Source organism: Rhododendron vialii, chromosome 11a (assembly GCF_030253575.1).
Source record: "Rhododendron vialii isolate Sample 1 chromosome 11a, ASM3025357v1".
Taxonomy (NCBI): domain Eukaryota; kingdom Viridiplantae; phylum Streptophyta; class Magnoliopsida; order Ericales; family Ericaceae; genus Rhododendron; species Rhododendron vialii.
This window is the reverse complement of record NC_080567.1, coordinates 33,292,259-33,319,539: the sequence shown is the minus strand read 5'-3', so window position 1 is coordinate 33,319,539 and position 27,281 is coordinate 33,292,259. Positions and strand designations below refer to the sequence as shown.

Below are 27,281 nucleotides of genomic sequence, written 5' to 3'. Positions count from 1 at the left end.
TTTTATACTTTCCTTTCTACCGAAGTATTCCCCCCCCCCCCCCGTACTTCTTTTGTGGCATAAAAAGGGGGGAATGGGGTTCATTCGCATGATACCCCATTCCTTGTCATCAATTCCCATTCTTTCATTTCAAATATTTCCTCTCTCTCTTTCTGAAGTGCTCTTCTTCTTCTTCTTGATTTGGGTTTGTATTGCAGAGATGAGTGATCCCAAATATGCATATCCTTACCCTGCTCAAGGTACCCACCTCTCTCTCTCTCTCTTTAGATTTTTTTGTTTGTGTTTTGTGTGATGAATGATGATTGTTGCGCGCTCTCTCTCTCTCTTTAGATTTTTTTGTTTGTGTTTCTCTCTCTAGATTTTTTTGTTTGTGTTATGTGTGATGAATGATGATTGTTGCGCTCTCTCTCTCTCTCTAGATTTTTTTTTTGTGTTATGTGTGATGAATGATGATTGTTGGATGTGAGAAAAATGGGAGTAGTTCTTTGGGCGGAGGAGAGATGACCAATACCGGGTGGGTTGGTTTAGGATGTGTTTTTTTTTAAAGTTATAAGTCTGAACTTGGTTGGACAATGCACAAGTTTAAGTTTTCATAGCTCTTCGTTGGAGCTAAACATACATATTCTTAACACCATTCGCACGTGGTGGGGCTTAAGCTTAAGTCGACATAGATGTTGTGGAATCCCCTACAGATAGTGGTTTGTTGTGGTGCGATAGGTACCGTACCTGCAATTCCCAAAAGATAGGAGAGATCATTAATGACTTTGGTGTATTTTTTTTATTCCTTATGTCTGGATTCTTTTCGAGCTCACTTTAATAATCATCATTTATTCTATAGACTTGTCAAGAACATTAATTACGTCAAAAACCAGATTGACCGATATCGTTTGATATGTTTCATAGGTTTTGAACACATTTGTTTATATGTAATAACAATATTTTTTGACAAGATAGATGTGTTCTGAAATTATATCAAAAGATAGTCGATCAATATGATTTCTGACGTGATTGAAGCTGTCAATGAGGTCTAGTATATAAAAGGTCTGGATTTTTGGGGTGGATGACTAAAAGGTTCAGGTGGATAACACTTTATCAATTTCCTAAATTTACCTCATATACTAACATATCCAACGAATGATCATAATATCCAAATATAAGCAAAAAGAAAAGGTCATTTTTTTTTTGTCACATATTTCATTGGGTTATAGTCACATATATGCTTCTTGTTTGAGTTATTTGCCTCCACCAAAATATTTATAAATTCAATCTGAATTGAAATGAATTTTAAGGTGCAGGTTATTATCAAGGCCCCCCAGTGATGGCCCCACCTCAATATGCCCCACCTCAATATGCTCCTCCACCTCCACAACCCCCAAGGAGAGACACTGGTTTTCTTGAGGGATGGTATGCTCTGTTCCATCCTGTACTTCCCATAGCTAAATTTCAAGTCCTTTGTGCCTATCTTTATCTGTACTGGTGTTTCGGTGTGTTTTTTGTCGTTACGAATATGGAGAGATAGAAAATATTTATGTACAATCCAATAGTCGGAAGTGTAATGGAACACCGATATAAGCACAAATCGTGAAAGAGGATTCGAGCTCATATATATGCATATCTTTCAGAATAAGAATTCTAATCTTGGTTTTTTTTTTTTTTTTTTCTTTTGGATTTGCAGCCTTGCAGCTTTGTGTTGCTGTTGCCTGCTTGACGAGTGTTGCTGCGACCCCTCTGTATTTTGTGTGTTCTAGACTTCTCAACAAAATTGTAATGCCAAAAACTTGTGTTATTTTTCCATTATGTATTACCATATTGGTGGTTGTGACGCGGGAAATAATTCAGTCGATTTATCAGTTGTATCTTTTTTAATTCAAAATGCCTAGAAACACGGTTTTACAATACAATCGTGACCTATTTGTTCGGAGCCGTTGTATTTATAAACAAGAACATACGGATGCATGTACGTACGAATGTATCTATCATCTATGCGTGTTCAATAGGACGTATACAATTTGCAATCTGTCCTTTATGTCCATTAAATTGGACAGTGAAATAAGTTGAAGAAAATTTGAATTCGTCCATTTTCTAGAGAAAAAAAAATGACTGCTTCAACTCTTCGAGTGGCCTTCTATATTTGAATTGTCTACTATTTTTATTGCATGATGGCAATCTCATGTTGCTCTCAATGTGGCATGTCAATTAAGGCAACCACGTGTGGATTGGCTTATAGGTGTTGGTTATTCTTCGACTTTATTTTTCATGCTACTTCAAACTTTCTTAAAAGTCTTTTCGCACGAAATTACATAGGAATATGAGAATGAAGAACATGTGGCAAAGTTTTATCACCCAAGATTACGAGAACAAAGAAGGTGTGGCATGTTGAAATTGTTAGAAATTTAGGAGAGTAAATTTAGAGATTGTAATCCATTGTTTGATTCTAAACTGATGTACTCCCTCTGTCCCATTTTCTTTGGTCTTTTTTGATATTGGCACCGTTTTTTAAACTTTTATATCTCTCAATTTATAATACTTTTCGTAATTTTGAAAACTTTATATTATAGATTTAATCGAGAACTATCAAACAAGATTCATATTACATATTTTTTGAGATTTATACCGAAAGATAAAAGAGTTTTAACAATAACACGAATATCAAAAAATTTCAACGAAAATGGGACAGAGTGAGTAGTACAAAGAAGACATCGTACCGGCTTACTATGTGTGCTTGTTTATTTGTAGTGATATTCGTACACTATCCTTGGCAAAAATCATGATTACTCTAATAAATAAGTTCTTCAAAAGGAGTACGATATGGCTTGTGGGCAGCCAGTCTCCTCCCAGATCTTAGGGATTGCTTATTAAGTTAATATACATAATTTTGCGTAGTTATCCGCAACAAACACAAATACTACCATTTTGGGTACATGATAGTACTTTAATTTGTGCCCTTTATTAATTAAGAGCTACAGTAATAATCTTAGTTAGCCTCTCCAAAAGCTCAGCACAAGTATCGAGATAATGGGAATTAGAAATCCTGTAGGACACTACATTGTCGTCCACGAGAGTTTTATTAAAGGTGCAGATTTATCGTTGGAAGCACTTTTGGATAGCTATGATTGTGCCCTACAGGGTACCCTGTAGGATTCCCGGATCACAGATAATCTTGTATATAACTGGATAGTTCAAACTGGAAAGTATCTTGCCATTATTTATGTCTTCATAATCTCACTTTTGTTTTTAAAACTATTTCTTTCTCAGAAGACGGAGGAGGTTCAAAACCATTTCCCAACCATATAAAACTCATATGCCTTGGTGGCACCATGTGAAGGGAACTGATTATTAATTCAACTAGCTGGGGATAATCAATCTTAGCTGTAAAAGATTTGCAAATGTGTGTTAATTTTTATTAAGTATACGTTAGGGACAAATTAAGAACACGTTGAACCACGTACTTAAGGCTTACATCTCATCTAATTTTAAAGGTTTCTGTAGCAGATTTATTTGCTTTTTTATTAATTTATTTCTGTTTAACAGAACAAGAAACCAGTTTCCGTTAGTTTTTGTTGCGAATTCTGCAAAAAAACGAAATGTTTAGTGCACAGATATGTGTTAAAGTGGTGGCCAGAGTAGGGGAGTGGAGTTGTTCAGTGATGGTTATTGACTGATTGGGGTGGTGGTGGCGCACTGGCGGCGGCGAGAAGACCGCTTGGGGCGGCCATAGGGAGAGACAGAGGTTCATGTTTGTTCTAGTCAATCAACATTAGCTTCTCCATTCTGTACTCCGTCTGCATTCTAATTTTGCCCCGAATGTGAGTTATCCAGTGAGAGCATCTGAGGTTAATGGCCGGGCTATAAATTCCAATACAATACTCTGTTTCAAAATTCTAGTCTATTACGAAATGATTGCAAAAAGATGGGAAAATATAAACGAAAGTACTTCATGATACTTCATCCGTCCCATAAAGTTTGGTACTTTCACTATTGCAGCTTTATGAAAAAATTAACTATATCTTTTAATTCATAATGTTTTTTATAAGCAATATAGATCTTGTTTGATAAAGTTTAATTTGTTCTAATTAAACAAAGTTCAAAAAATCACCTAAAACATTATGATTGAAAGATATATGCAATTTAAAAATGACACGTATCTGAAAATGTCAAACATTATGGCCCCGTTCAGTTGCCAAGAAAGTACAGGAAAAGATGGGAAAATCAACTTTTCCATGATTTTTGTAGTGTTCAGTTGGCAGGAAAGTAGTGGGAAACATGTTTTTAAGTTTTCCTGCAGGAATTACTTTCCTGCAAAAGTGATCCTGCAAAAAACACAGAATTTTGCGTCACGGGAAAAGGAAAATGAGTGAACACTCACAAAATTTTCCCGAAAGTTTCTTTTTCCTGACAAATGAACAACTAAACCTTAATTATTCTTGCAAAATTCTTTTGTCAAATGAACACTCACAGGAAAATAATTTTCTTTTTCTTTTACTTCACCTCACTTCACTTTTTCTGAGAACCAATTTTTCACACAACTTTCTCGACAATTGAACGGAGCACGGATGGAGTAATATTTTGAAACGAGGGAGTACTCTAATTGGACTTATGTCGTACAAACATATCTAGAGATCCTGCCCCTGTGGTTACATAATCCACTGCTAACCTCCGTTTGGTGTTTCCATGGCTAACCTTGGATATTCTTCGGTAGTTTTAACTTGAGTTTCTGAATCTTTCGGTTCCATACCAGTAGTACGTTTATAGACTTCATTCTAGATATAATTACGGAACCTGGAGGTCGCGGGTTTGAGTCACGAAAACAACCTCTCTGCTTGTAAGAGTAAGGCTGCATACATCAACCATTTCCCAGACTCCGCAATACCGGGAGCCTCATGCATTGGATTTTCCCTTTTAGTTTGTGTATGAAAAACCTCATCAGGGTGTCTGGTTCTTCGCCGAGGCTAAATTCCAAGTACATAATGATTCTTGTTTTACCCGTCAAGGTTTTTTACTGGACGGGGCCCAAAACATTTTTATCCATGTAACACCTGAGAAGAAGAGGTAAAGGAGAGAAGTGTCAAATACTCAATAAAGTCGAGTCAAGACAATAACCATTAACCAGCCTACCATGTCTATAACTAGAAACCTACCAGTAGTAACAAACAACCTTACAAAAAGGTCATTAATGCTTTCCCTATACTATATAATGGAGAGAATCTTTTTAACGGCGGCCGTGAATAGTTATTTTCGAAGCCAATTATGACAGTCTAAAAGTGTTTTGAACGGTCCGAATGTTAATAAAAATAAAACTTTTCCGGAGTATAGTTAAACTTTTCTTCAAAAAAGTTTCATTAAAATCCGAACCGTCCATAACACTTTTAAACAATATGTTCATAGCTTGAAGCTGAGCTGTGAATATATTTCTCTTTGATCCAAGTAAGAGTAAATTAAGTGAAGTCAACCAAACAGTATCATTAGGTATTTCATTGGTCTCTTTCCTTCCTACAGTTAAAACACGAATTAAGTAGCTTCATGAATATCCTCGTAACATCCACTTGAGCTACCAAACACAGGGATGATAAGGTTTGTGATGTGCCAATGAATACACTATTAATTAGAGATCATTTTACAACACTCATCATTAGGACAACTTTCTACCAATTGGAGCACCTTTTATCTCCACTTCAATCTGCTTAAAAGTTACTCCATCCCTTACTGCAGGTCCTTAAACATTCAATTTCAAATGTCCCGAATATATGTATATGATTGTATCTCCTCGAAAAGTTATGTCAGTGTTTAAATTTCCAAAATTTATCAAGGAGAGAAAAAGGGTAGTACTGGAATCAATGCTTAAAAATTCAAAATTCAAGTGTAGTAATTGCATATTTCAATATTGGGTCCACCAATACCTGAGGCAGGTGGCATAATCTGTTAAATGACTAAACTGGAACTCTGGACACTTCCATCAAAAGGTAAACACAAGTTAATCAAAATACTACCAAAAGAGGAATCAAGTGCTAATAAGGGACTTTCGGTTGGGAAGAAAAATCATGGTTGTATTAGTGTTGTAAAAAACTGTACAAAAGTATCTCAAACTCCCTCTACATAAATCTTCCTCTAGTTCTAATTTAGGAACCATAACTAAAACATCAAATCCAATCACTTTAACCACATTTCTCAAACCTTTTGACAACAACTTCTACCCAAATGGGCTTCTTTTCCACCCTCCAGGCCACAACCAGCTGCCAATCAAACACTTCCATTACAACATTCCTTCCCAATGGCTGCAATTAACCACAAACCCACAAGTTACTTCACAACACTCTCCCATTACAAATGGATGCACGTTCATTGTATCAGTTTATACCTCAAATTCACCACCCACCAATGGGAGCTCTTCTTTTTCCCAAGGGAAAGAATTCAGACCCTTGTTTTGTTCAACCATCTTCACTCAGTCCTGATTCAAGTCTTCGAAAATTCTTTGGACTCTCGGCCCCTCGACTCTGCATCATCCGCATCAGAATCACTTTCCGAAGAGCTCCCAGATTCAGAATCTGCACACAATCCCTTGTGATCACATAACCACACCACAAATAATTTCACCAACAATTTCCACAGAGGAAGAAAATGTAGGAATTTTAGGAGATGTTACCACTCGATGAGGACGAATCGCTACTTGAGCCGCTGGAGCTGCTAGAGCTGCTGGTTGCATGACCCTTGTTATCATGACCACTGCCACCGGCCGTGGCGCCATCATCCTTCTCAATCTCCACTGGTGGGAAATGGGTCATTGGCATCTCATCGCCAATGTCAACATCTTCCTCACCAGCTTCCCCTTTCTTCGGCTTCTTCACAGAATCAGTTTTTTCACTCAAATGAACCTCCTATCAACAACACAAAAATATTAGCAAAACCTTCAGTACCAATCACTAATCATAACTCAAAGCAAAACCCATGTTTTTTTCCTTCTTACCACGTTGTCATCTCCAGAAGCCGTAGTAGCAACCGCATTGTTTGTCATGAGCGCTTGCCTCTTGTTCTTGCTCACCATCTTCTTCCAATTAGTCACGAACCGATCGAGCTCCCAAAGGGTCTCCGTATCAATGGCCTCTATATCGAGCTCGATCTCGTCCCCTTCCGGGGCCATATGCTTGTTCCTCTTCCTTATTATCTGAACCAACTGAGGCATCTTTTCCTCAGGCAAATTCTGCAACCCACCACCCAGCTTGTGCTTCTCCTCCATGCTCATTGGCCTCTTATTCGGATCTCTGGCCTTCGGCTTCGGCTGCTTCCCAACGTAACTCCCTCTCACCCCTCCTGCCTTTGCAGCCGCCACGGGAGATTGCACCAATGGAGGGTTCGGTGAAGAAGGACTTGACGGACTCGAAGGCATTGCCGGAACAACCTCTATTTTCTCCTTAGGAGTTGGCATTGACTTGGGTTTCTTCTTCTTTGGATTCTCAGGAGCTGGATGATTATGATTCCACGAGCTCCCCTGTACTACCTCCTCTCTCTCATCTCCGTCATCTCTGTCATCGTTGCCTTTTAACCTATCTTGTATCGGCCTGTACAGCTCCTCGAACCGATCGAGAAGCTGCTCGGCGATCCTATGCACCTCATCCCCCTTGGGATTATACAAGATCGCATTCTCAAAGATCAATCTCACGTCCGTTGCGAAATCGCCAGGAAATGAATACAAATTCTTGGAGAAATTCGATTTTACCGTCCCTAGATCCATCGGGCGCTTGACAATCTGGTGGTAATCGTGAAGCCCTAGCGCAACGGCGTCGACCGGGGTCTTGAAGATCCAGCTGGATTTGTGCATCATCAGCTTCGTCAACACCTGCCTGCACATCTTCATTATCTCCGCCAGTTCAATCCCATCCGGTACCCGTTCCCTCGGGGAAACTACAGGAAGCTGCTCTCGGGGTGGACCCGGCCGCTTGTTTCCCGAGAGCTTCCTGTTGCTCTTGCCATGTTGTAACAATTGAGGAGGATCACGCGGATGTCGTTTAAAATCTCCCGACTCGATTCGCTCGTTCAATCTCTGGATCTGTTCCAGCTCCGCCACCAACCGTTTCTTGAGCTCGACCAGCTCGTGTCTCGTGCACGAGCCGATGTCGAAGCTGACGTACGCGTCATCACCGCGATCGATCGCAGGTCCGCTCTTCGTATCGATCTGTCTCTGGTTGAACGAGTAGGCATCGTCGGAGGCGGCCTGCGTTACGGCCGGCGGCGAGACGACGCCGTTATTGCTGTGGTGGTGGCCGTTGGCGACCAACGAGTGGTGTTGTAATTGCTTCTTCTTTTTCTTCTTCGGGACGGAATTAGGGTTGTTAGGGTTAGGGTTAGGGTTTAGGTGGTGGTGATTGGAGTACGACGACGGGAGTTGTTTGCCCATGAACACGGCGCCGGATTGTCCCCAGTTGGATTCATTGCGGCTGGCTAGGACGGCTGACGCCATCGACGTCGGAAGACCACGAATGCTGACGTGTGAGGAATCATGAACCGACGGGCAATGATATATTCTACGCCGCAGCTCGCCGGAATCCGATCAACGGCACCAGTCAAGTCCTAACGCCGGTACATATACATATGTACAGCTATACGCCCGGTATATGTTGTACGTATTGCCCTAGGAGTAGGGTTTGGGAGGAATTGAGCGAGGAAGGAGAGAGGACGAGCATCGCTTCTTAAAGGCGACGAGATCTGCCCGCTGGAGACCCCGGGCAGGTTTCGGGCCGTCGATCCGAGTTCGACTAGGGATCGGACGGCTGGCGTGGGTTCGTGTGCTGGCTCTGTAGCTGACCGAGGGATCGACGGTGGAGAACTGAGGGTGGTACACGTGGCGTCATGTGGGACGTGGGATTGGGGAAGGGGAGTTTTGGAGTGAATTTGGGTGTCATGTGGGGTGAATTTAGGGTTTGTGATATGTGGGGTCCAGAGAGCGTGTACGGGGAAAGGCGGACAGAGCCAGAGGCGCGTGGAGGGTGTTATTGTAATCTTAAATGGAGATTTTACAATGGAAATTCTAAATGCACCATTATTTTTCCTACATCCACACTCTCTCTCCATCTACTCAAACCAAATTCCAAATCTACCCTCGTCTCTAACCTCACCCCTTCTCTCTTTACCTACCCCTTTTCATCCACCAGCTGATAACTAGTGACCAAAGCAGTCATTTTGCTAAATAAAATGGAGTGAAATTAATCCTCTAAATTAGTTAAATGTCATGCATCCTTAAAATAGATGACATAACTAGACTACAGCTGATTTAGAGTACGAGGTTGCAAAATGTTTCTAGATAAAGTTGCAATATGCCCATTTGCTCCCACAAAAATTGAAACATTCATCGAAAGACTTACAAGAGACTCATGTGTCTAGCCATATTGACAATGGTGAAGAATTTAATTAAGATGAAAGTAGGCAATTTTTAAAAGGGTGAGGCGGAGGAGTGAGAGTTGGTCGGTACAACATTTTTGATCTCTTAAAAGCTAAAAAATAGGCCGACCATGGCGACAATGCTTGAACAATTAAATTTAAGTTGACAATTTTAATGTGTCCAACCATGGCGAAGGATTGAATAAAAAGCGAAAGTTTTAGAATTATCGGAAGGATGAGACCAAGGGATGACAATTTGCCAGTAGACCATTTCCAAGATTAGGGAGTACTTAAAAATAGTAAGATTGATTTATAGGATGATCTAGAGGGATCCATTGTGTCCAACCATGGCAAAAATGGCAAAAGATTAAATTAAGGTGAAACTTTAGAATTTTCAAAAGGATGAGACAGAGTGGTGACAATTGGCCGGTATAGACCATTTCTCTTATTAGGGACTCCTTAAAAATAGATAACAATTAAGATCTACATAAACCTGTGGAGAAACGTCTTTGTCCAACGATGGGGACGACAATAACAAAGGATTGCGTTAACATGGCATTTTTAAGATTTTCAAAAGGATGAGACAGAATGACAATTCGTTTAAGTTATTTGAATCGATGGGGAGACGGTAGTGAGAGCCAACAGATCGTGTTAGCGTTGGATAGTGGTATTATAAACCGCCAAGCCCATCAGCACAACCCGTATTTTTAAGAAGTTTTGATTAGAGAACTTATTTGTCTGTAACTGCATAAGGTTTGGGTCATTTGCGAACTACCTCTTAATTGTCACACTAGCATATATAACAATGAATGATTTGTGAATGAATTTTTTCATTCAAATATGCAAAAGCGGTCAGATCAAAAAAGAAATTTACCGAAGTGGTGGTGACAGAAGCAAGCACCTATATTGAGAATGAAGGAATGATTTAGTCAAAGTCAACGTCAATGCGATGTTAAAATACTATTTCACCCTTAAATCATCCTCTTATTTTAAACGAGGAAAATTCCCTTTCATGTACCATTTGCACTTACTAAATGGACATGGCAGAGAAACCGTGAGCTAACTATAACCAACACACATTCCAAGTTCCATTTACTAACACGGACATAGATGAAAGTGCATAAATCCACGAAAAGATGTACTTGAGACCGTATGAAGCACATGAGTCGCACAAAACCAATGTGGGGCCCATACACATCGGATGATTTTGAATATATTTGTTTACGGATCCGCACTTGGGTCTTTGTTTGTACTCCAGCATTTTTGTTTAGGTAAAAATAGAATATACAAAATTCTAATAATTCATAATCTAAGCCACTTGAAGTGAAGCTACGTCATTAAAAACAAGATTTGGATTGGTTAATAAAGATAAGTTAAAAGAAAAATGTCAATCGATACAACTCAAGATTGGAAAGCCCAAGCAAAATCCAGAGCACATAAAAATGCCTACACTGTGAACTACCATAGCAGAACAGAGATAGTATTAAAGATAAAGGTGACGAGAACAAAACTCACCAAGAGAAAATTCTACAGAGAAAACTGAAACCTTTCACGGAGGAAGGATCCAAGCAACCGCCGCGAATTCTTTCTTGAAATGAAATCCCAGAATTGCCATCGGTATCTCGACGAGATCTTCCCTAACAGCACTGTCATCCGGAACCGCATATATTTCCCAATAAATGAAAAACTAAATCCCTCGGCTTGGATTTCCAACAAATACAAAATCTTGCTCCCTACCGTTCAAGCTTCTTCAAAGAAAGAAACACGTCACCAAGTTGAGATTGACAAGCAGCATGAACATCTGATCCCAAAGCTTTAAGAAATGATTCAGAAAGGTTAAGGCCAGTAATAATCTGAAATACCCTGCTGCAGAACTTCCGCGCTTCAGCTCTTCTAGATTGCTTTTCTGGCATATTTATTACCAACTCCTTTATCAGTTGACTAAGCTTTGGAATATGTCTGCCTAACGTTTTCCTTGATTTCGCCCTTTCTTCATTGGTGACAGAAACCAGCGACTTCAGTATTTCAATCACCAATTCAAGCGCTTCGACCCGGCGAAACTCTGATTTTGAACAAGAACATCTCTCCAAAAGGAATCCAAACAGATGATGACCGATCCATGGTCTTCTTCTGAATATTTCTTTCAAAAACTCGGGCTTGGTTTGAGACTTTTTACTGTCAAAATATGTCGTCAAAGCATCTTGGAAAATACCAAAAACCCGGTTGAGTTCAGATTCGGAAAACTTTCTTCCGTCGATGATTTTTAGAATCCAAAATGTTGAATTTTGAGCTAGGGAATTGATCATCTTGTGTCGACTCCAGGAGGCTGACTGCTTTTTCTTTGACGGGTTGACAACGGATTTCTTTTTCTTGAATGGTTTCGATGCCAATTTCAGGTTCTTCTCCAAGAGAGATTCAAGAATAGACAGTTGCACAGCCTCTCCTTTCGGAAAGTCCTTTGCTTTGAAAATTTTCTTTTGCAGAATTCCCCATATGCGCTGACCTAGCTGCTCGCTGCCTTCAGTTGTATGGGGGTTAACAAATGCCTGGGTCAAGTTAGAGTATACCTTCAATACCTGGGGCTTTCCTGTATAACAAAACAGAAATTGAATCATTATTCATTATGTATATAACATAGATTGTTCCACACCCAAACCCTTTAAAAGCAGGAAAATAGAGAGGTCAAGGTAAAAATGTTTTGGCAGTTGTTTTTTCCTTCTAAAAAAACAAAAGAAAGCTCAATCAGCGGGCCAATCAGAATCAACCCATGTTGCAATGGGCTAAGTATTATAGAAAATAAATCACTGACAAAAGATTACATAAAAACAATTCAGTATTTTAACAAAAAACAGGAGACAGTTTGTTAAACAACCAATATGACGGCTTTTAAAAGAACGGAGCCATTTTAGAAGGAAAATGATTTACGATGATAAATAATTATATCAAAACTAATGGAGTCTTAGTATTGAGGGGAAAAGGGAAAGAGAGAAATGGGGTGGTGGACACATGCCTGGATTCTCGTGCAAGTAAATTTCCAACAAGGAGAGAACACGAAGTTTGAAGAGGACAAGCTGGGAATGAGCAGTTTCACCCCCAGCCTGGTTCTTGCGCTCTTTGAGGATTCTTGCAACATAAGTATCCATGCGGAACATTGCATCATCATCCATTCCCCCATCAGATTCCTCATCAGAACCTTCAGCAAGTTCTTTGTCAACCGCCTCATCAGATTCCTCATCAGAACCTTCAGCAAGTTCTTTGTCAACCGCCTCAGTTCCTACAACTGCCTCAGAGTCATCCATCTGACCGTCACTCTCCCCAGTTTCACCTGTCTCAGCCTCATCAGATTCCTCAGCTTCTTCGATACCAAGAAGGTCGTCATCATCATCATCGCCGTCATCTTCACTGTTTGCTTCTTGATGTCTAGCTGGTTTCAAATCTTTCTTTATGACTCGCAACATCCGAAGCAGACCATCATCAGTAACTTCTTCACAGAAATATTTGAAGACCTGCAAAGCCATTAAATATGAAAATTTTAATTATCTATTGAAATATAGGGTCCTGTGAACAAAATAAGCATTAAGCAACACAAGATCATCTCTAGCAGATGCTTAACAAGTAAAAAACAGACTCCTCAAACCAAAGCATCCTTTCAAAATATTTATAATGCCAAATCATAGTTTAAAATGATCTGGAATTTGACGAGGCAACTGGAGTTTGGAGTACAAGGAAACAAAATAAAAAACAAGTAACTTATCAACAAATCTGCTGACTGATGGAATGCACCGGAAAATCTCATCCTTCAGAATGCGAAGTAAATTAAAAAAGCACACTTTTGATGTTAATTTTTGAAGTATCTGCATGAGATGCTCTAACAGAGCCAAATAACGCATTTGGGCAAACTCTTGTGTACTTTCAGAGGAACAATCTTCACCGAATCCGTGACCCATCGACACTCTAAGAAAAATCTGATGTCTCTGTAATTCCAATCTATGACTTGCCAAAAAAAACGTGTCCCAAGATTAGACAACCCTGACCTACCTTGCCGATTTGCCTCGTATAACTGAGATAAAAGCTTATCTCCCATTTATTATTTATGTAGTTTTATAGAATACGAGTGCCACTGATGTCCTGTGAAATCGAATTCAGATTATGTTTCTACACCTAAATATTGGATTATTAATGGACTAAGCGGACTAAGCTTTTCCATAGCTGACTCGCTACATCTTAACGCCAGAAAAGAATGCCGTTGTTTGTTCTTTGTGCTAGTTTTCTACCTTCAAATCCCTCATCATGCCGAGAGTTTATAGGCACAAAGCCTGATAAATTTTGAAAACACCACAAACTAATTTACAGGCCTTAGACAAATAAAAGACAGAACAATAGGTACACATATGAAATAGTGCTGAGGATAAATAAATTGATGATCTGACAATCACCTGCTCAATAGCAGAACGCATAGGAGCAGATGATTCTGGAAGCAAAGACAGCAGCGTATCCAAAAGAACATCCATTAATGCAGGAACTCCATCACCATCCGTTTCATCATCTCCGGATGAGTCAAGATCAGGAGTGGCAAAAGCTTTTTTACAGCAAATAATAAGTTCAGAGGAAGCTTCGGAGAAATCTCCAGGTCGAAGGAGAACTTGCAGTACCAACTGAATAAGCAAGTACCTCAGGGCTCGCAACTTATTCGCATCTGTACTCATTCCACAGTTTCTCTCCTGCAAATGATGTTTAACCATTGTACAATACATACTTTTCCACTTTAACAGCATATGAACTAGAAGGGTAAGAACTCATGATAAGAACTTGATGCAGGATTTAAAAAAGGTTTTCCTCCACCATAATCAAGGAACAAATTTCTATTTCCTAGGAGACTGAAATGAAACATCAGTAGAATACCACAAAACCACTTTTTGACTTGCAACATACCCAAATGCATTGAACCATGTGGAAATTCAAAATTTGTAGAATCATAATGAACATTGAGTTGCTTAGACACCCATGGGATATAAGAAATAGCCAACAGTGACATTTTCGTATAATCCCAAATAATTTTGAAATTTCCATTATTTTCTGGCTACTTTTCAAATGTTTCCGAAACTTGTTCAAAATAATTCCTTTACCTAGCCAACCAAACCCAACATACTGAACCAAAAATTTGATCCTTGACCATAACTTAAATCCCAGCAACACATCAGACATAAGATGGTCTGCTTAAGAGAGCTTTAGGTTAAACAAGTTTGACAGAGCAACAACCTCAGATGATGCAATTTGAAAAACTTCCTAAAGCATATCTTATGGGAAGACTGCAGCATAATTGGACATCATACATTCATTGGATATCATACTGGGGATTAGTGGGGGAGAAAGCCCCATTTTTCAACCAAAAAACACACCCTCCCCTTTTTTATCTCTTTGTTGAAGTTTCTTTTTACAGAACAGCCAATAAGCAGCATTACTTGTCAGAGATACAAATCCATGAAATAATTACCTCTCTCGATAGCCTTGTTTCCATTGCTTGCAGTTTTTTGAACGCATTTTCATCCTCATTGCTCAAGGCCCTGAACAGTGACACTGATGGGATGTTGCATAATGTACTAAGGAATCGCATGAAATAAGACCCAAGATCATTTGTCTCGAGACTAGTCGCTGTCAAATGGGACCCCTCTCCCTTCTGAGCATTTGCCAGCAACAACTGAATCTGCTCAACACACATCCTGGAAAGAGCACTTGAGATGGCAGCTTTTGGCCATCTAAACTTCTCTTGTAGTTCAAAAGATGTAACTTCTGTGCCAAGAGATGAAGAAAATATTCCCTGAACAGCTAAAAACTTCAAAATTTCCTTTTGCACCCGAAACTTGGCTTCAGGATCTAGCTGCACATGCTTCAAAACACTGGGGAGGGAATCTATGACCCAACTTTTCAAAAAGTCAGAAGTTCCCATGGTCCCAACAGAATCCTTATCCTCGATCGAACCTATTTCTGAGTTGTCATCTGTTGTTTGACTCTGATCTGAAGGTTCCTCTGAAGCATGGCCTTCATCCAAAAACATGCTAATTAAATTCTGAATAAAAAGCATGCACCCAGATTCAGTTTTAAATTCAGCCATCAAATCTTTTATTGTTTTCGTCCGAGTTATGCAATCAAATTTCCCATTGCTGTTCTTCTGAAGGGCCACAATAACAGCTACTCTTCTGACATCATCATTCTTCACCCATTCTGACAGTTCTTTCAGAAAAAATTGAGCAACTTTATACAACCAAGAGTCTTTGGTGGACAGTATATCCACTAGGCACTGAACGAGTTTAGAAGACAGTACAAGGGGGACACAAGATGCAGGAAGCCTTGGTAGAAGAAGAAGTAGAACATCAAAGGCCAAGTGTTTACGGTCATGAGAGGACAAAAGAAGGCATCCTTCAACAATTTCACAAAAACATCGAAGGTTTTTCTGGATCTCTTCTTCGGAGGAGCTAAACTTTTTGTTCTTCTTGTGCTTTTTAATGGAATTTAAGCCTGATGTAGAATCAACATCTGGTAAAGCCATATCAGGTAAAAGAATATTTACCAATGCATGCCAGACACTGTGAACTCGAGGCTGACAGAACGTAGATTCCTAAAAAGTTACCAGAAACAAATATTAATAATCCGAAATAGTTATTCCTGGAAGGCAATGTGTGGTGCGCAAATTCGAATCTGAAAATCACCTTTAAGCAATTAGAAAGGGATGACAAATGGTCAGCCGAAAAAAATGCACTAGGACTATATGGATCAGGCAGAAGTTTTCCAAAAAAATTGCCATCCATGGAAATTTTTTCTCGCAATTTAAGAGCTAGAAGCAAAGCATCAGGGTTTCCAACTTCAATGGCTCCTTTAAACCACTCCTGAAGCCCTGGAGCTTCAAGCACTTGATTCACCAAGGTCTCCACCGGCAACTGCAACAAAATAGGCAACATCAAGGTTTTATAGAGACTCGTGGACCAACAAAATAATGGATTAACAGAGCCATTCCAGCAGCCACACCAGACCATACAAGCTACGAGAATGATAGGAAAGGAAAATAATAGAGAACACGAGTACGGGCAGAAAAGATTCAAACTGCAAAATATGAGTATGATACTGGAGCACAGAGAGACCACGGGTGCATTTGAATGATATAGACAGCAATAGCAAATACTCACACCTTTGAAAGCGAGAGAGGGGGAGATACGAATTATTACACTTCATCACTTACAAACATCAAGACTATTGGATCATATAGCAATTCCCTATTTAATCCATCTGACCATTTCACTGTCAAAATTATGAGAAGTGTATAACCAAGACTCAATAGTGCTGTGATGGAAGGGAGAGTGGAGCAGCAATGAATTTGATATTTGCACAACCTACGCACAAGGGAAGTTTATAATTGATCATGGCCCTGCATAATATCAACTACTTCAACAAGAAATGTTGAAATGAATTTGACACAGCAAGCATCCTGATGCAGGAACCTCGTGTGTGGATGTTTGCATAATTGCATGTTTATACACAAGTCCGACCACTCCAGAAAAATGATCCTTCCGCCTTCCGTCAATATGTATCATTGGGTGGAAATAAGCACTTAACACAAAGTTCATGTTCCAAGTACACTGGCGATATGTATCATTGCGTGGAGTTTCACTCATCGCAACCACAGTTGTGTCTAAATTGTTTTTCTGAACAAAGGAACCAAAAGCTCTAAAAGCAATGCCATGTAAGCCGTTCATACTGAAATTTTCCAGATTGCATTCGTCCATGTCTAGAATCAAATTATTTCACTAAGCACAAGTACAGTAATAGTTTGTGTTATTCATCTTCCCCTGAAACCACCCTAAGGAACAACCGAACAACTAAGACATAATCATGCAAAATACCTTTTCAACCAAACCCAAAATGACTGAGACAGCAGGCTCTTGCAAATAACGCTTCTTGGATGCAAGGGAAATAAGAGAACTGGTAAACTCTTTGATGGAATTAGAGTTTTCATCAATTAACCTTCCTGATCGTGCAATAGCTCCATAAGCAAATAGCCGCCCCAAAAGACAATCTTTCACTTCCTGCAACACATTAAAGAGCAATTGAAGAATTAACAAAAATATAGAAGGGCTAACTCACCAAAGCCTACATTGAAACATTAAAAAACTCTTCCCCACCTGGCCCTTCATTGAAGAAGAAACCTCCAATAGATCAACAATCAGTTTCAGCAATGCATCAACTCTGATGCTCGTAATTGCACCAACTAAAATGGTCAAACCCAGCGCAAATCCTTGTCTTGCACACTGTAGACGTAGAGAACACACGAAATGAGTTGGTGTATTCGAACGGAGGAAATATTACACAAGACATGAAGCACATCAACATTGAAAGATCAACTGTGTTCACTGATCTGTGAGGATCACAAGCTGAACAAAAGCATTTCATAATTCACTATACAATTCCTTTCTTCGTCGTCTTCTTTTGATAACTAACCAAAGCATTTTACAGTTATTAGCCAAGCGGCAGGTATGATGTTTACAAAGGAATCCCTAAGAAAAAAAAAACTATAATTGAATTTGTGAAGTCAAGTTATCTATGAGTAGGGGGAAACAGGCATAAAGAAAAAAAAACTGTATTTATGCCAAACAGATCCCTTATATGTATATGTTAAACATAGCGAAACCATCGGCAAATCCACATATGCAACTGCACTCCTTGGACATAATTTACCATAGCATTAAATGAAAAGATGATAAAAGACAATGGCAAAAAAAAATTATTGAACCTTGTGGAGATATAGTATTCTCTATAAAAACATCAATCCTCAAGCGAGTTAAAATCAAGTCACACCCAGCAACTTCCACTCCCCAAATAGAGCTCACAGTCAGCAAAATAATCATAATTAGACCATGTTTTCAATCGTCACTTCATCAGCTTAAAAATTAAGTTTATGCAACATAGAGTGAAGGACCCAACTTGGGAAAATGATACGATACATTCCATGCAATATTTTCTTTCATAGTATATTGACTATATTCCAATTGCAAAGACGAGTGCTTGTTTCATAAGGACATAAATTGGGGTATGCTATTGACAACAGTTTAAACAAGAAAGGCACCGCACAAAAGCATTTCCCAAATGAAGTTCTAAAAGGTTATGAATAAATGAAATGAACATACCTCTCTCGATGAAGAAACACCACGTATAAGTCTTCGCACAGCGTATCTCAAAGAAGGTGCACAGTTATTCAAGCCATCATCCTTCTCAGCTTCCAATTGCAACCCACCTTCAACCAGTTCCTTGTTATCAAGCTTTTCATATGCCGTTTGGACTTCCTGCAACTCTACCACTAACGATTCAACCGCTGCTTCTCTTTCAGCAGCATCAGCTGACGCGAGGTTCTTAAAAACACTAATATGAAACTCAGGCAAACCACTACTCGGTGAGGTCGGGTTAGGCACCGGAGTCTTATCTACATTCGAATCCAAAGGTTTGTCCTTTGGTCCCACGTCATCAGAAGTAGCATGGTGTCTCTCTTTGTCCAATGCTTTTCTTTTCTTCTTTCTCTCCATTGGCTTATCAGGTAGTGCATTGGAAGAAGAGGCTGCAGACCCATCTGCAACTCCTTTCTTCTTTTCCTTTGGTGAAATAGATTTCTTCTTCTCCTCTAATGCAATAGACTGCGTGGTTGAAGATGGGGCAGAAGACCCATCCATGGCTTCTTTCTTCTTTTCCTTTTTCATTTTCTTTTTCACTACCTCCGAAACAACTGACCCATCTTCAACCTCTTTCTTATTCTCATCCAGCGCAACAGATTGATCTTCTACATCTTCAACTACTTTCTTCTTTTCCTTCTTCATTTTCTTTTTCGGTACCTCTGAAACAACTTTATCAGTACCCGTATCTATTGCATTCTCTACTTCCAAAGCGGCACCGGACCCCTTTTTCTTACTACCCATTTGCCAATATACAGTCTAGTTGAAACTTGCCCTGCAACTGAAATTAAGTACACAAAAAACTAGTGATCAAAAATGCTTACCCTTGTTTAACAACCATCACAAGATGCAAACTTTTCATAGAGGAATAACAATATTTCATAGATAAGATCATAAGATAATCATTTGGCACTTGTACTGCAGAGAATACATAAAGAACCGGTACCAATAATCGAAATAAATTGATAAAAATGCACCTAAAGAGTGCACAGGGCCGGCCCTTAAAGAATGGTACTACTGCACCTCCGTTGAATTGATTCACTCCTGAGTTTGTGACGTCCCAATACTGTTTCAAGGAGTGATTGTTTACTAGGCCCCAAACTTGTCACGTTTAAGCATCTAAATTGAGCATAGAAAGCAGCACACAGAGGTGTAGAAGAAGAGAGAGAGAGAGAGAGAGAGAGAGAGAGAGAGAGAGAGAAGGGTACCTGTTCGATGTTGGGCTGGTTCTGGTCGCGAAGAAATTGGGTTATATGCGGCGACGATTGCAGAAAACCAAACCCTAGACAAATTACTCCCGTTAATTGCACCTTTTTTCAATTCAAAGTGACATCACTTCTGTTTTGGGTAGCCCTCCGTCCCAATTTTTTTTTTCTCAATTTTTAATTCTTTTTTAAGGTACTGTGAATATTGTTAAATTAGACGTAAATTTCAAATAGTATCCTCCATCACAAATTTACTATGAATCTAGTACTAATAGTTACTCCCTCCCTCCACTTTTGTTGGTGGTCCATTTTGAGGATTCCAACTTTAGACAAAATAATAGGAGTATTATTTTTTATAAGATAAATTTTCTTTTTTGTCCCTCAATAAAAAATTTGGCTCGGAAGTAAAGTTTTAAATTTCGATGTGACTACACAAAAAAAAAAAAAGGAAAGGCAAGAAAGGAAAATCACTCTCTTTTGCATATTGACGTGATTAGATGGACAATCTTTGTGGGACTTAAAAAAAACATGTTTGTGAATCAACAAACGCGGACGGAGGAAGTAAAAAACTTGAATTTTTCTTGTAATAAGTGTATTCCGTTTTGCAGACCAGACAAATATTTTGGGATGGAAAAAAGATACTACATCAAACATTTTAAGATATAGAGTTGTACATGAGTGGAACGGTTGTAGTATGGGTTTTTTTTAAACCCTCACCATCCTTAAAATGGTATAGTCAAATTCAGATTTTAATACTATAGTTGTAAATAATCAAAACATAACAACATGGTTGCACCATTTGGTACAATCTCGAATCCATACACTTGATAGGAGAATTTTTTATTTTTTTTTCCTATCGGCAATCCAAACCATTCCATTGAATCAAAACTCATTCATATTTTGATACAAAATTTGGCACTAAGAACGGCATTGAGTTTGTCACATGGGCGTAGATGGTTGTCATTATTGATGCCAAATTTTGGCTTCAACACGAGACATGTACGGATTTGCTTTAACTTTTTCAATTGACCTATCAAATTTGACATGTGTATTTATTTTTGTATTTACTTGTGGTGGTATAATGTCATTAAATAATGCTACGTACACAACATCCAACCACAACAGTGCTGTTCTTTACCGATAGTGATTAGTGCAAGTGATACCTTTTTTCTTATTTATAAAATGATGGGAACTTTTTCTAATTTGGAATCATGTTAGGTATACATGTGTGTATGTTTGTAGTGTGTCTGTTTCTAAAAGAAGGTAAACTTATTCACAGCTCTGCCGTGAATAGATTTTTTTTATAGAAACAACAAATCGCAACTGTCCAAAAGTGTTTCGGATGGTCTGAATTTTAATGAAACTTTTCCTACTTTTCTCCAAATTTTTTTATTAACATCCGAACCACCCAAAATATTTTTAGACGGCCGCAATTAGTGCTCTAAACAATTATTAAGGCGGAGCTGTGAAAAAGATTCCCTCTTCTAAAAGATATGACCAATTTCATACAAAACAGCTCTAAGGCTATATTACATAACCCATTCGAATAGGTCCACTGGGAGGCCAAAAAGCCACGCAAAAAAAAAAACAAAAACAAAAACACGTCGTTAATGAAGTAATTTTCAATGAAAGGTCAAGTTAAAAAAGATACTCCATAGCAGAAAATAATACGTATTCAGAAGGGTAATCTTCAGAGAATACCATAGGCAACAATCATCTGACCACCAAACATATCTAGACTTTCAGCAGGAAAAATTCTTCTGCAATCTCTACCCATCAATATAGGTTCAATACGCACCGAAATTATCCCAAAAATTAGGGACTTGCAATACACCTAGTCCCCCAAGTTTTAGATCCTAAACTGTTCAACACTAAAAAGAATTCTCTCATTGTTATGCATTTTTAACTGCCTCGCTACCTACTTCCTTGCCTCCTTGTACTCCGCCTCAGGAGCTTGGTCACCACCCTCAGAGCCGCCTCCAGAGGCAGCGCCACCAGTGGAATCTCCAGACATGTGCTGTCCAATCTTTGAAACTGCTTTATTCGCAGCATCAAGTTTCGCCTTAATCTCATCAACGTCATCCTTCCCCACTGCAATCCTCAAATCGGCAACAGCAGACTCAATCTCAGAAGCCACCTCACTTGGCACCTTGTCCCGGTACTCACTCAAGCTCTTCTCGATACTGTAAATGGTGGTGTCCGCACTGTTTCTAAGATCAATCAGAGTTTTCCTCTCTTGATCCTTCTGGGCGTGAATCTCAGCTTCCTTGACCATCTTGTTAATCTGATCTTCCGAAAGACCTCCCGTACCCTTAATTGTAATCTGTTGCTCTTTTCCAGTGGCCTTGTCCTTCGCAAATACAGTAACGATTCCATTGGCATCAATATCGAACGTGACTTCGATCTGAGGCATGCCTCTAGGAGCTGGTGGAATGCCCACAAGATCAAACTCACCAAGGAGCTTGTTATCAGCCGCCATCTCGCGCTCCCCTTGAACTACTTTTATACCCACCTGAGTTTGGTTGTCAGCTGCAGTTGAGAACACCTGAGAAAAATAGAAACCCATAAATAGCACCTTAGAATCTTCCACAAGCTGTAACAGGTCTGGTTGATAAAGTTACTTATAGAACTGCTAAGAGAAGCACAGATACACCTCACATATCAGTGTCGGAGACGGAGAAAGTACACTCCGGGCACATGTCGGGCACCAAACATGGTTCTTTTTGGATTATACACATTGGCAACACACAAGGACAAGTTAGGTTCAAGAAGTTGGGCAACGGTCACAATTGCCCTGTATAGCTCGTGAATACTTCTTATATCGTGTCGGTGCCTAATTTTTTAAAAACAAAATTCTGCATGTCTGTGTCAAGTCCACCTCTGTGCTCCTTAAGAAGAATATTTTTTCTACAATACCCTTATACCATTCTAATGCAAATTTCAAAGTTTCAGATGCCTCATTCAATGACCATGAGATAGCTATTCAAGCACTAAGTTCCGCGCAATAACAAGCAAAAATAATAATAATAACAAGAACAATGGGTTTGAGTTTACAGATCGAAGGGTCACCTGGCTTTTCTTTGTTGGAATGGTTGTGTTCCTAGAGATCAATCTGGTGAAAATACCGCCCAGAGTCTCAATACCAAGCGAAAGAGGAGTGACATCAAGGAGAAGCAACTCCTTAACATCTCCCCGGAGAATACCACCCTGGATGGCAGCTCCCATAGAAACAGCCTCGTCAGGGTTTACACCTTTGCTTGGGCTCTTACCAAATATTTGGGACACAATTTCCTGCACTTTTGGCACACGGGTCATTCCTCCCACAAGAAGAACCTCGTCGATATCCTTGGTACTTATGCCAGCATCCTTCACACAGTTTGTGCATGGGTTCCTAGTCCTTTCAATCAAGTTGTTTACCAAAGCCTCAAATTTCGATCTGGTCAAGGTAATGTTCAAGTGTTTTGCACCAGAGGCATCGGCTGTGATGAATGGAAGGTTGATCTCAGTCTGGGATGTTGACGATAGTTCAATCTTAGCCTTCTCCGCAGATTCTCTAAGTCTCTGGAGAGCCAGCTTATCCTTTGATAGATCGATTCCCTCAGTTCTTTTGAATTCACCCACCAAGAACTCCAGCAGAGTATTGTCAAAGTCCTCTCCCCCCAAGAATGTGTCACCATTCGTTGCTTTCACCTGTATGTAAGAGAGTTATCGTGTATACACCTGAATAAAAACTCAAGTACCGCTCTGTGTTTGGAAGTTATAAAAAGAAATGGAAAGGAGAGGAAATAACAAATTTTGCTCTTCTCCTGTTTGGTTGCCAGTGGAAAGGGCGAAGGAAGAAATGGGAAGGAAAACAAGGGGAAAATGCCAAACAGCTTCAAAGAAAGCTCCCACTATCCATTTTACTTTACTTTCATTTCCTCTTAAAAACCACACAACATAAAATAATTAGCTTTCCCAAACATTTCTCTTCTCTTTCTTTCCCCTAGTTACAAACAAAGTTTTAAAAGCAAACTTGACATGCATACCTCAAAAACACCATTGGAAATCTCTAGAATGGAAACATCAAAAGTCCCACCACCAAGGTCAAAAACTGCTACAAGACCTTCCTTATTGTTCAAACCGTAGGAAAGTGCAGCAGCGGTAGGCTCATTGATGATTCTTTGCACATCAAGGCCTGCAATTCGCCCAGCGTCCTTCGTAGCTTGTCTTTGAGCATCGTTGAAATAAGCAGGTACAGTGACCACAGCCTTTGTAACACTCCTTCCAAGGTACGCCTCAGCAGTTTCTTTCATCTTAGTCAAGATGAATGCACCAATTTGGCTCGGAGAATATTGCTTCCCACTGACTTCAACCCAAGCATCTCCATTGGGAGCCCGGACTATCTTATATGGAACCATTTTCATTTCTTTCTGTGTCTGGGGATCATCAAAACGTCTCCCAATGAGACGCTTGGTCCCAAACACTGTGTTAAATGGGTTGGTCACAGCTTGACGTTTAGCTGGAGTTCCCACAAGAAGCTCTCCCTTTGGGTTATTGGCAACCACTGATGGTGTGGTCCGAGATCCCTCAGAATTTTCAATCACTTTAGGACTCTACAGGAAATGGAAAAAGTTAATCAGGTTCTTACAATGCCATCAAATTTTACCAAAAAGTGGTGCTGAATATCTGAAACTAAAATTAAACTCACCTTGCCCTCCATAACTGAAACACATGAGTTTGTGGTACCCAAGTCAATTCCTATGACATCGTTCCCAGCCGGATACGTACTGTTTCAGAAGGAAAATAAGTCAAGAAGACAACGGTTGTGTTTGGTTGAGAGTTTAGTTTAGTTTAGTTTTGGTAGTGGGTGGAGAGATAAATAGAGTAATGATTGAAGATAGGGGTAATGATTGGAGAGAGATAGAGAGAGATGTGAAAGTAATAATTGGAAAAATAGGGTAATGATTGGAGAAAGAAGTAGGGTAATGATTGAAAAACAAAACAAAAACAAAACTAAAATGGCAAACGAGAAATTTTTTTAAAATGGTAGCATCAAGAAGACAAAAATGATATAACACGCAACCATATACAGTTTAAGCTGACATACCTGAATGGCCTGACCAAACTAGCCCATTTGTTACCTAAATGCGAGGTAGCCCATGATGACTTGGCATTTCCAGTTAACTGCACAATGTTACAGAATAGCAAAACATTCAATATGCATCACACTACCCTCAAATTGATCAAAATGAGCATGCTCACAACAATCTTCATCTAAATTGTTTACCAATAATGCAAGGTATGGGCATTAAGAAGATGCAGTATAGAACCCTAATACATACCCACCCACCCACCCACCCACACACACACCACCCCGATCTAATACATATGAATATCCAAAGAAACAACCCAAGTGATCTTGCATATTGCTTTCTATGCAGGAGAATCAAATCGTAAAAGCCTTAACATCACACGACTTAACACCCTAAAAATTTGTACCTCATTGCAAGAACACAACTTGAGTCCATTCCACAAAATAGTTAAACACAAGAGCTTTGAAAGGAACAATCCATATAACATGCAGCAATATTGCCTAGTACAACACCTACATTCTATGTCAGCAACATTTCACAAATCCAAACTAAAGAATCCCCCTCTAATTGCAGAAGAGCAATAGAGAAGAAAAACACAAATTAAGCGCGTGAGAGAGAGAGAGAGAGTCGAAAAATCACACGCGCGCAATCATGCAATAAATGTTAAAAATACAAGCCCTTTCAAAGACGACAATCAGCTTATGGTTTAGAACTGGCTCTACCAAATGTAGCATTCAAGAGCCAAAAATGAATTCCCAAACAATTTTAAAGGCAAACCCACCTCTGACCCGGTGAATCCACAGGGCTTAGAGTTAAACACAAATAAACGCATTGAAATTTCAGATAAACAAAAAGATAAAAATAGTCAGAAACAGGACTCTCTACCAAAACCACTGCAAGCCTGACAAACCCCGCTACAAAAAGGAAACGAACTAAACTAAAAGCACAATAATGAAGCATCGAAACATGAGATAAAAAATTACTGCGCAAAGGATTAAAAACCCCAGACTACCCGTGGTTTGATTCCGTAAAGACTAAATCTAATCTACACAATAATTCAGCAATCAACTCTACCACGAAACAAAAATCAAACGATTCGTGTCCATCACGAGAACCCAGATCGTACAAATGACCGAGATCAAAAGGGTTATATCAAATTATAGGGTTAGAGATACATATATATATCAAATTATAGGGTTAGAGATACATATATATATATATATATATATATATGCGTATAGAAGGGCAGTATGGTACTGTGATGTGCAGTGGTAAATGAGCACGTACAGATTTGCAGGCAGAGAGAGAAGCGACGGAGAGGTCACGGCGACGGAGAGATCTGAGCAACACAGCGGCCGCCATTTTACAGTGGAAAATCAAAGTTAATTGACCGGAGAATGGAACGGAAAAATGGGTAGAGGGTTTTATCGGGGTTTAGGTTTTTATGGCCCTATTAGGGTTTAAGGAGGCGCAAATGGCCAAACACGAGAGAGAGAGAGAGAGAGATTTTGGATATTTGTGGTGTGCTTTTAGTCTACGTGGAAAGAAGGTTCTAGACGTTTAGTCTGGCTTGTCAACCAAGCACCCCATTTCCATTTCAAATAAAAGAAAAACAAAGCACCATTTCTAAAAAACCAAAAAAGAAAAAGAAAACAAACCAAGGCACCATTTACAAAAATAAAAAATAAAAAATATATTGGAAAATGCTATGGTGGGAAATAAAATATATTGGAAGAGTATGTCGAGATCCGAGAAAAGTCTATTGCTGCCAGGAAAGTGTATTGATATATGTAAAATATAAATAAAAATTAATTTATTTGAAATAATATGTATATTATTGTCTGTTTAGTAGGCGGCGATTAACAAAAAGCAATTATTTTTCAAGATTTTACATATTATGATAATTCTTGTAAGTGGGGTGGTAAAATGGAATGAGCAAATAAGATGAGTTAAGACCTTTTTAGAGCATCTCTAATCCAATACTTTATTTTTGCCACCATTCCTTCATTTGAGAGCATTAAAATAATGTATTTTATTACAAAAGCAATTTTGAGAAAATCTAACTCCAACCCAATATTTCTACCTCTATTTGTTTAAAAATTCACTCCAAATGTTGAACTTCACCACTTTCCCTCCAAAACATTTCAAATTATCATTTTTCTAAATTTATAAAAAGGCATACTGAATATTGGCCTTATTTTGTAGATATTGTAAATAACTTTTAATTGGTATCAATTTAATAAAAAAATAAATGTATCAACATTAATTTGATAAAATACATTAGGATTTGGAGATGATGAATTGAAGTGGAAATCCTTTAATTTTTTTTCCCATCCTTCAAAATTTGATAAAATACATTGGGATTTAGGCTAGTTTCTGTCCAAATGCTGTTCCAATTCTCATCCCGGTGGATATTCCTG

At 39.0% G+C, this 27,281-nt stretch overlaps 4 protein-coding genes across 10 annotated transcripts; 1 reads left to right on the top strand and 3 right to left on the bottom strand.

The window, feature by feature from the left end:
• On the top strand, positions 1–1,919 carry LOC131307233 (protein CYSTEINE-RICH TRANSMEMBRANE MODULE 11). 2 transcript variants are annotated; one of them, XM_058333638.1, is made up of 3 exons: positions 1–239; positions 1,290–1,404; positions 1,676–1,919. In XM_058333638.1, exons 1-3 carry the CDS (start codon positions 74–76, stop codon positions 1,746–1,748), a joined length of 354 nt encoding a protein of 117 aa, XP_058189621.1. In that variant the 5' UTR covers positions 1–73; the 3' UTR covers positions 1,749–1,919. The 2 variants fall into 2 exon arrangements, with proteins under 2 accessions (XP_058189621.1, XP_058189622.1); XM_058333639.1 differs by having other exon boundaries at positions 24–239; positions 1,296–1,404.
• Positions 1,920–4,457: 2,538 nt separating this feature from the next.
• LOC131307231 (transcription factor GTE7-like) lies at positions 4,458–8,688 on the bottom strand. Of its 4 annotated transcripts, XR_009194045.1 has the most exons (5): positions 6,962–8,688; positions 6,641–6,872; positions 6,356–6,542; positions 6,172–6,272; positions 4,458–5,036 (listed from the first exon to the last, which is right to left on the bottom strand). XR_009194045.1 is itself a non-coding variant. In XM_058333637.1 (3 exons), exons 1-3 carry the CDS (start codon positions 8,450–8,452, stop codon positions 6,451–6,453), a joined length of 1,815 nt encoding a protein of 604 aa, XP_058189620.1. In that variant the 5' UTR covers positions 8,453–8,688; the 3' UTR covers positions 6,024–6,450. The 4 variants fall into 4 exon arrangements, 1 of the variants encoding a protein (XP_058189620.1); XR_009194046.1 differs by having other exon boundaries at positions 6,172–6,542; XR_009194044.1 differs by lacking the exon at positions 4,458–5,036 and having other exon boundaries at positions 6,024–6,272.
• A 2,015-nt stretch (positions 8,689–10,703) lies between these two features.
• Positions 10,704–19,943, bottom strand: LOC131307230 (uncharacterized). Of its 3 annotated transcripts, XM_058333634.1 has the most exons (10): positions 19,790–19,875; positions 19,559–19,647; positions 18,546–19,362; positions 17,544–17,669; positions 17,265–17,447; positions 16,077–16,304; positions 14,864–15,985; positions 13,806–14,090; positions 12,380–12,875; positions 10,704–11,956 (listed from the first exon to the last, which is right to left on the bottom strand). In XM_058333634.1, the coding sequence occupies exons 3-10, from the start codon at positions 19,323–19,325 to the stop codon at positions 11,103–11,105; spliced, it is 4,074 nt and encodes a 1,357-aa protein (XP_058189617.1). In that variant the 5' UTR covers positions 19,326–19,362; positions 19,559–19,647; positions 19,790–19,875; the 3' UTR covers positions 10,704–11,102. The 3 variants fall into 3 exon arrangements, with proteins under 3 accessions (XP_058189617.1, XP_058189618.1, XP_058189619.1); XM_058333635.1 differs by lacking the exon at positions 19,559–19,647 and having other exon boundaries at positions 19,790–19,943; XM_058333636.1 differs by lacking the exon at positions 19,790–19,875 and having other exon boundaries at positions 19,605–19,781.
• A 1,481-nt stretch (positions 19,944–21,424) lies between these two features.
• Positions 21,425–26,370, bottom strand: LOC131307228 (heat shock 70 kDa protein, mitochondrial-like). Its single transcript, XM_058333632.1, has 6 exons — positions 26,149–26,370; positions 24,876–24,952; positions 24,477–24,555; positions 23,815–24,381; positions 22,856–23,476; positions 21,425–22,331 (listed from the first exon to the last, which is right to left on the bottom strand). Exons 1-6 carry the CDS (start codon positions 26,221–26,223, stop codon positions 21,705–21,707), a joined length of 2,046 nt encoding a protein of 681 aa, XP_058189615.1. The 5' UTR covers positions 26,224–26,370; the 3' UTR covers positions 21,425–21,704.
• Positions 26,371–27,281: the final 911 nt, after the last annotated feature.

What these genes read in the sequence shown, in the direction of transcription:
- LOC131307233 (XM_058333638.1), top strand. Translation starts at nt 74, where the DNA reads ATGGGGTTCATTCGCATGATACCCCATTCCTTGTCATCAATTCCCATT. An exon ending in ATATCCTTACCCTGCTCAAG is followed by an intron (nt 240 to 1,289) that starts GTACCCACCTCT and finishes ATGAATTTTAAG; the next exon opens with GTGCAGGTTATTATCAAGGC. An exon ending in ACTGGTTTTCTTGAGGGATG is followed by an intron (nt 1,405 to 1,675) that starts GTATGCTCTGTT and finishes TTGGATTTGCAG; the next exon opens with CCTTGCAGCTTTGTGTTGCT.
- LOC131307231 (XM_058333637.1), bottom strand. Translation starts at nt 8,452, where the DNA reads ATGGCGTCAGCCGTCCTAGCCAGCCGCAATGAATCCAACTGGGGACAA. An exon ending in CTTCTGGAGATGACAACGTG is followed by an intron (nt 6,873 to 6,961) that starts GTAAGAAGGAAA and finishes TGTTGTTGATAG; the next exon opens with GAGGTTCATTTGAGTGAAAA. An exon ending in CGATTCGTCCTCATCGAGTG is followed by an intron (nt 6,543 to 6,640) that starts GTAACATCTCCT and finishes GATTGTGTGCAG; the next exon opens with ATTCTGAATCTGGGAGCTCT.
- LOC131307230 (XM_058333635.1), bottom strand. Translation starts at nt 19,325, where the DNA reads ATGGGTAGTAAGAAAAAGGGGTCCGGTGCCGCTTTGGAAGTAGAGAAT. An exon ending in CTTCTTCAATGAAGGGCCAG is followed by an intron (nt 17,448 to 17,543) that starts GTGGGGAAGAGT and finishes AATGTGTTGCAG; the next exon opens with GAAGTGAAAGATTGTCTTTT. An exon ending in TTTTGGGTTTGGTTGAAAAG is followed by an intron (nt 16,305 to 17,264) that starts GTATTTTGCATG and finishes ATTTTGTTGCAG; the next exon opens with TTGCCGGTGGAGACCTTGGT.
- LOC131307228 (XM_058333632.1), bottom strand. Translation starts at nt 26,223, where the DNA reads ATGGCGGCCGCTGTGTTGCTCAGATCTCTCCGTCGCCGTGACCTCTCC. An exon ending in TTTCAGTTATGGAGGGCAAG is followed by an intron (nt 24,382 to 24,476) that starts GTGAGTTTAATT and finishes CATTTCCTGTAG; the next exon opens with AGTCCTAAAGTGATTGAAAA. An exon ending in TTTCCAATGGTGTTTTTGAG is followed by an intron (nt 23,477 to 23,814) that starts GTATGCATGTCA and finishes TCTTACATACAG; the next exon opens with GTGAAAGCAACGAATGGTGA.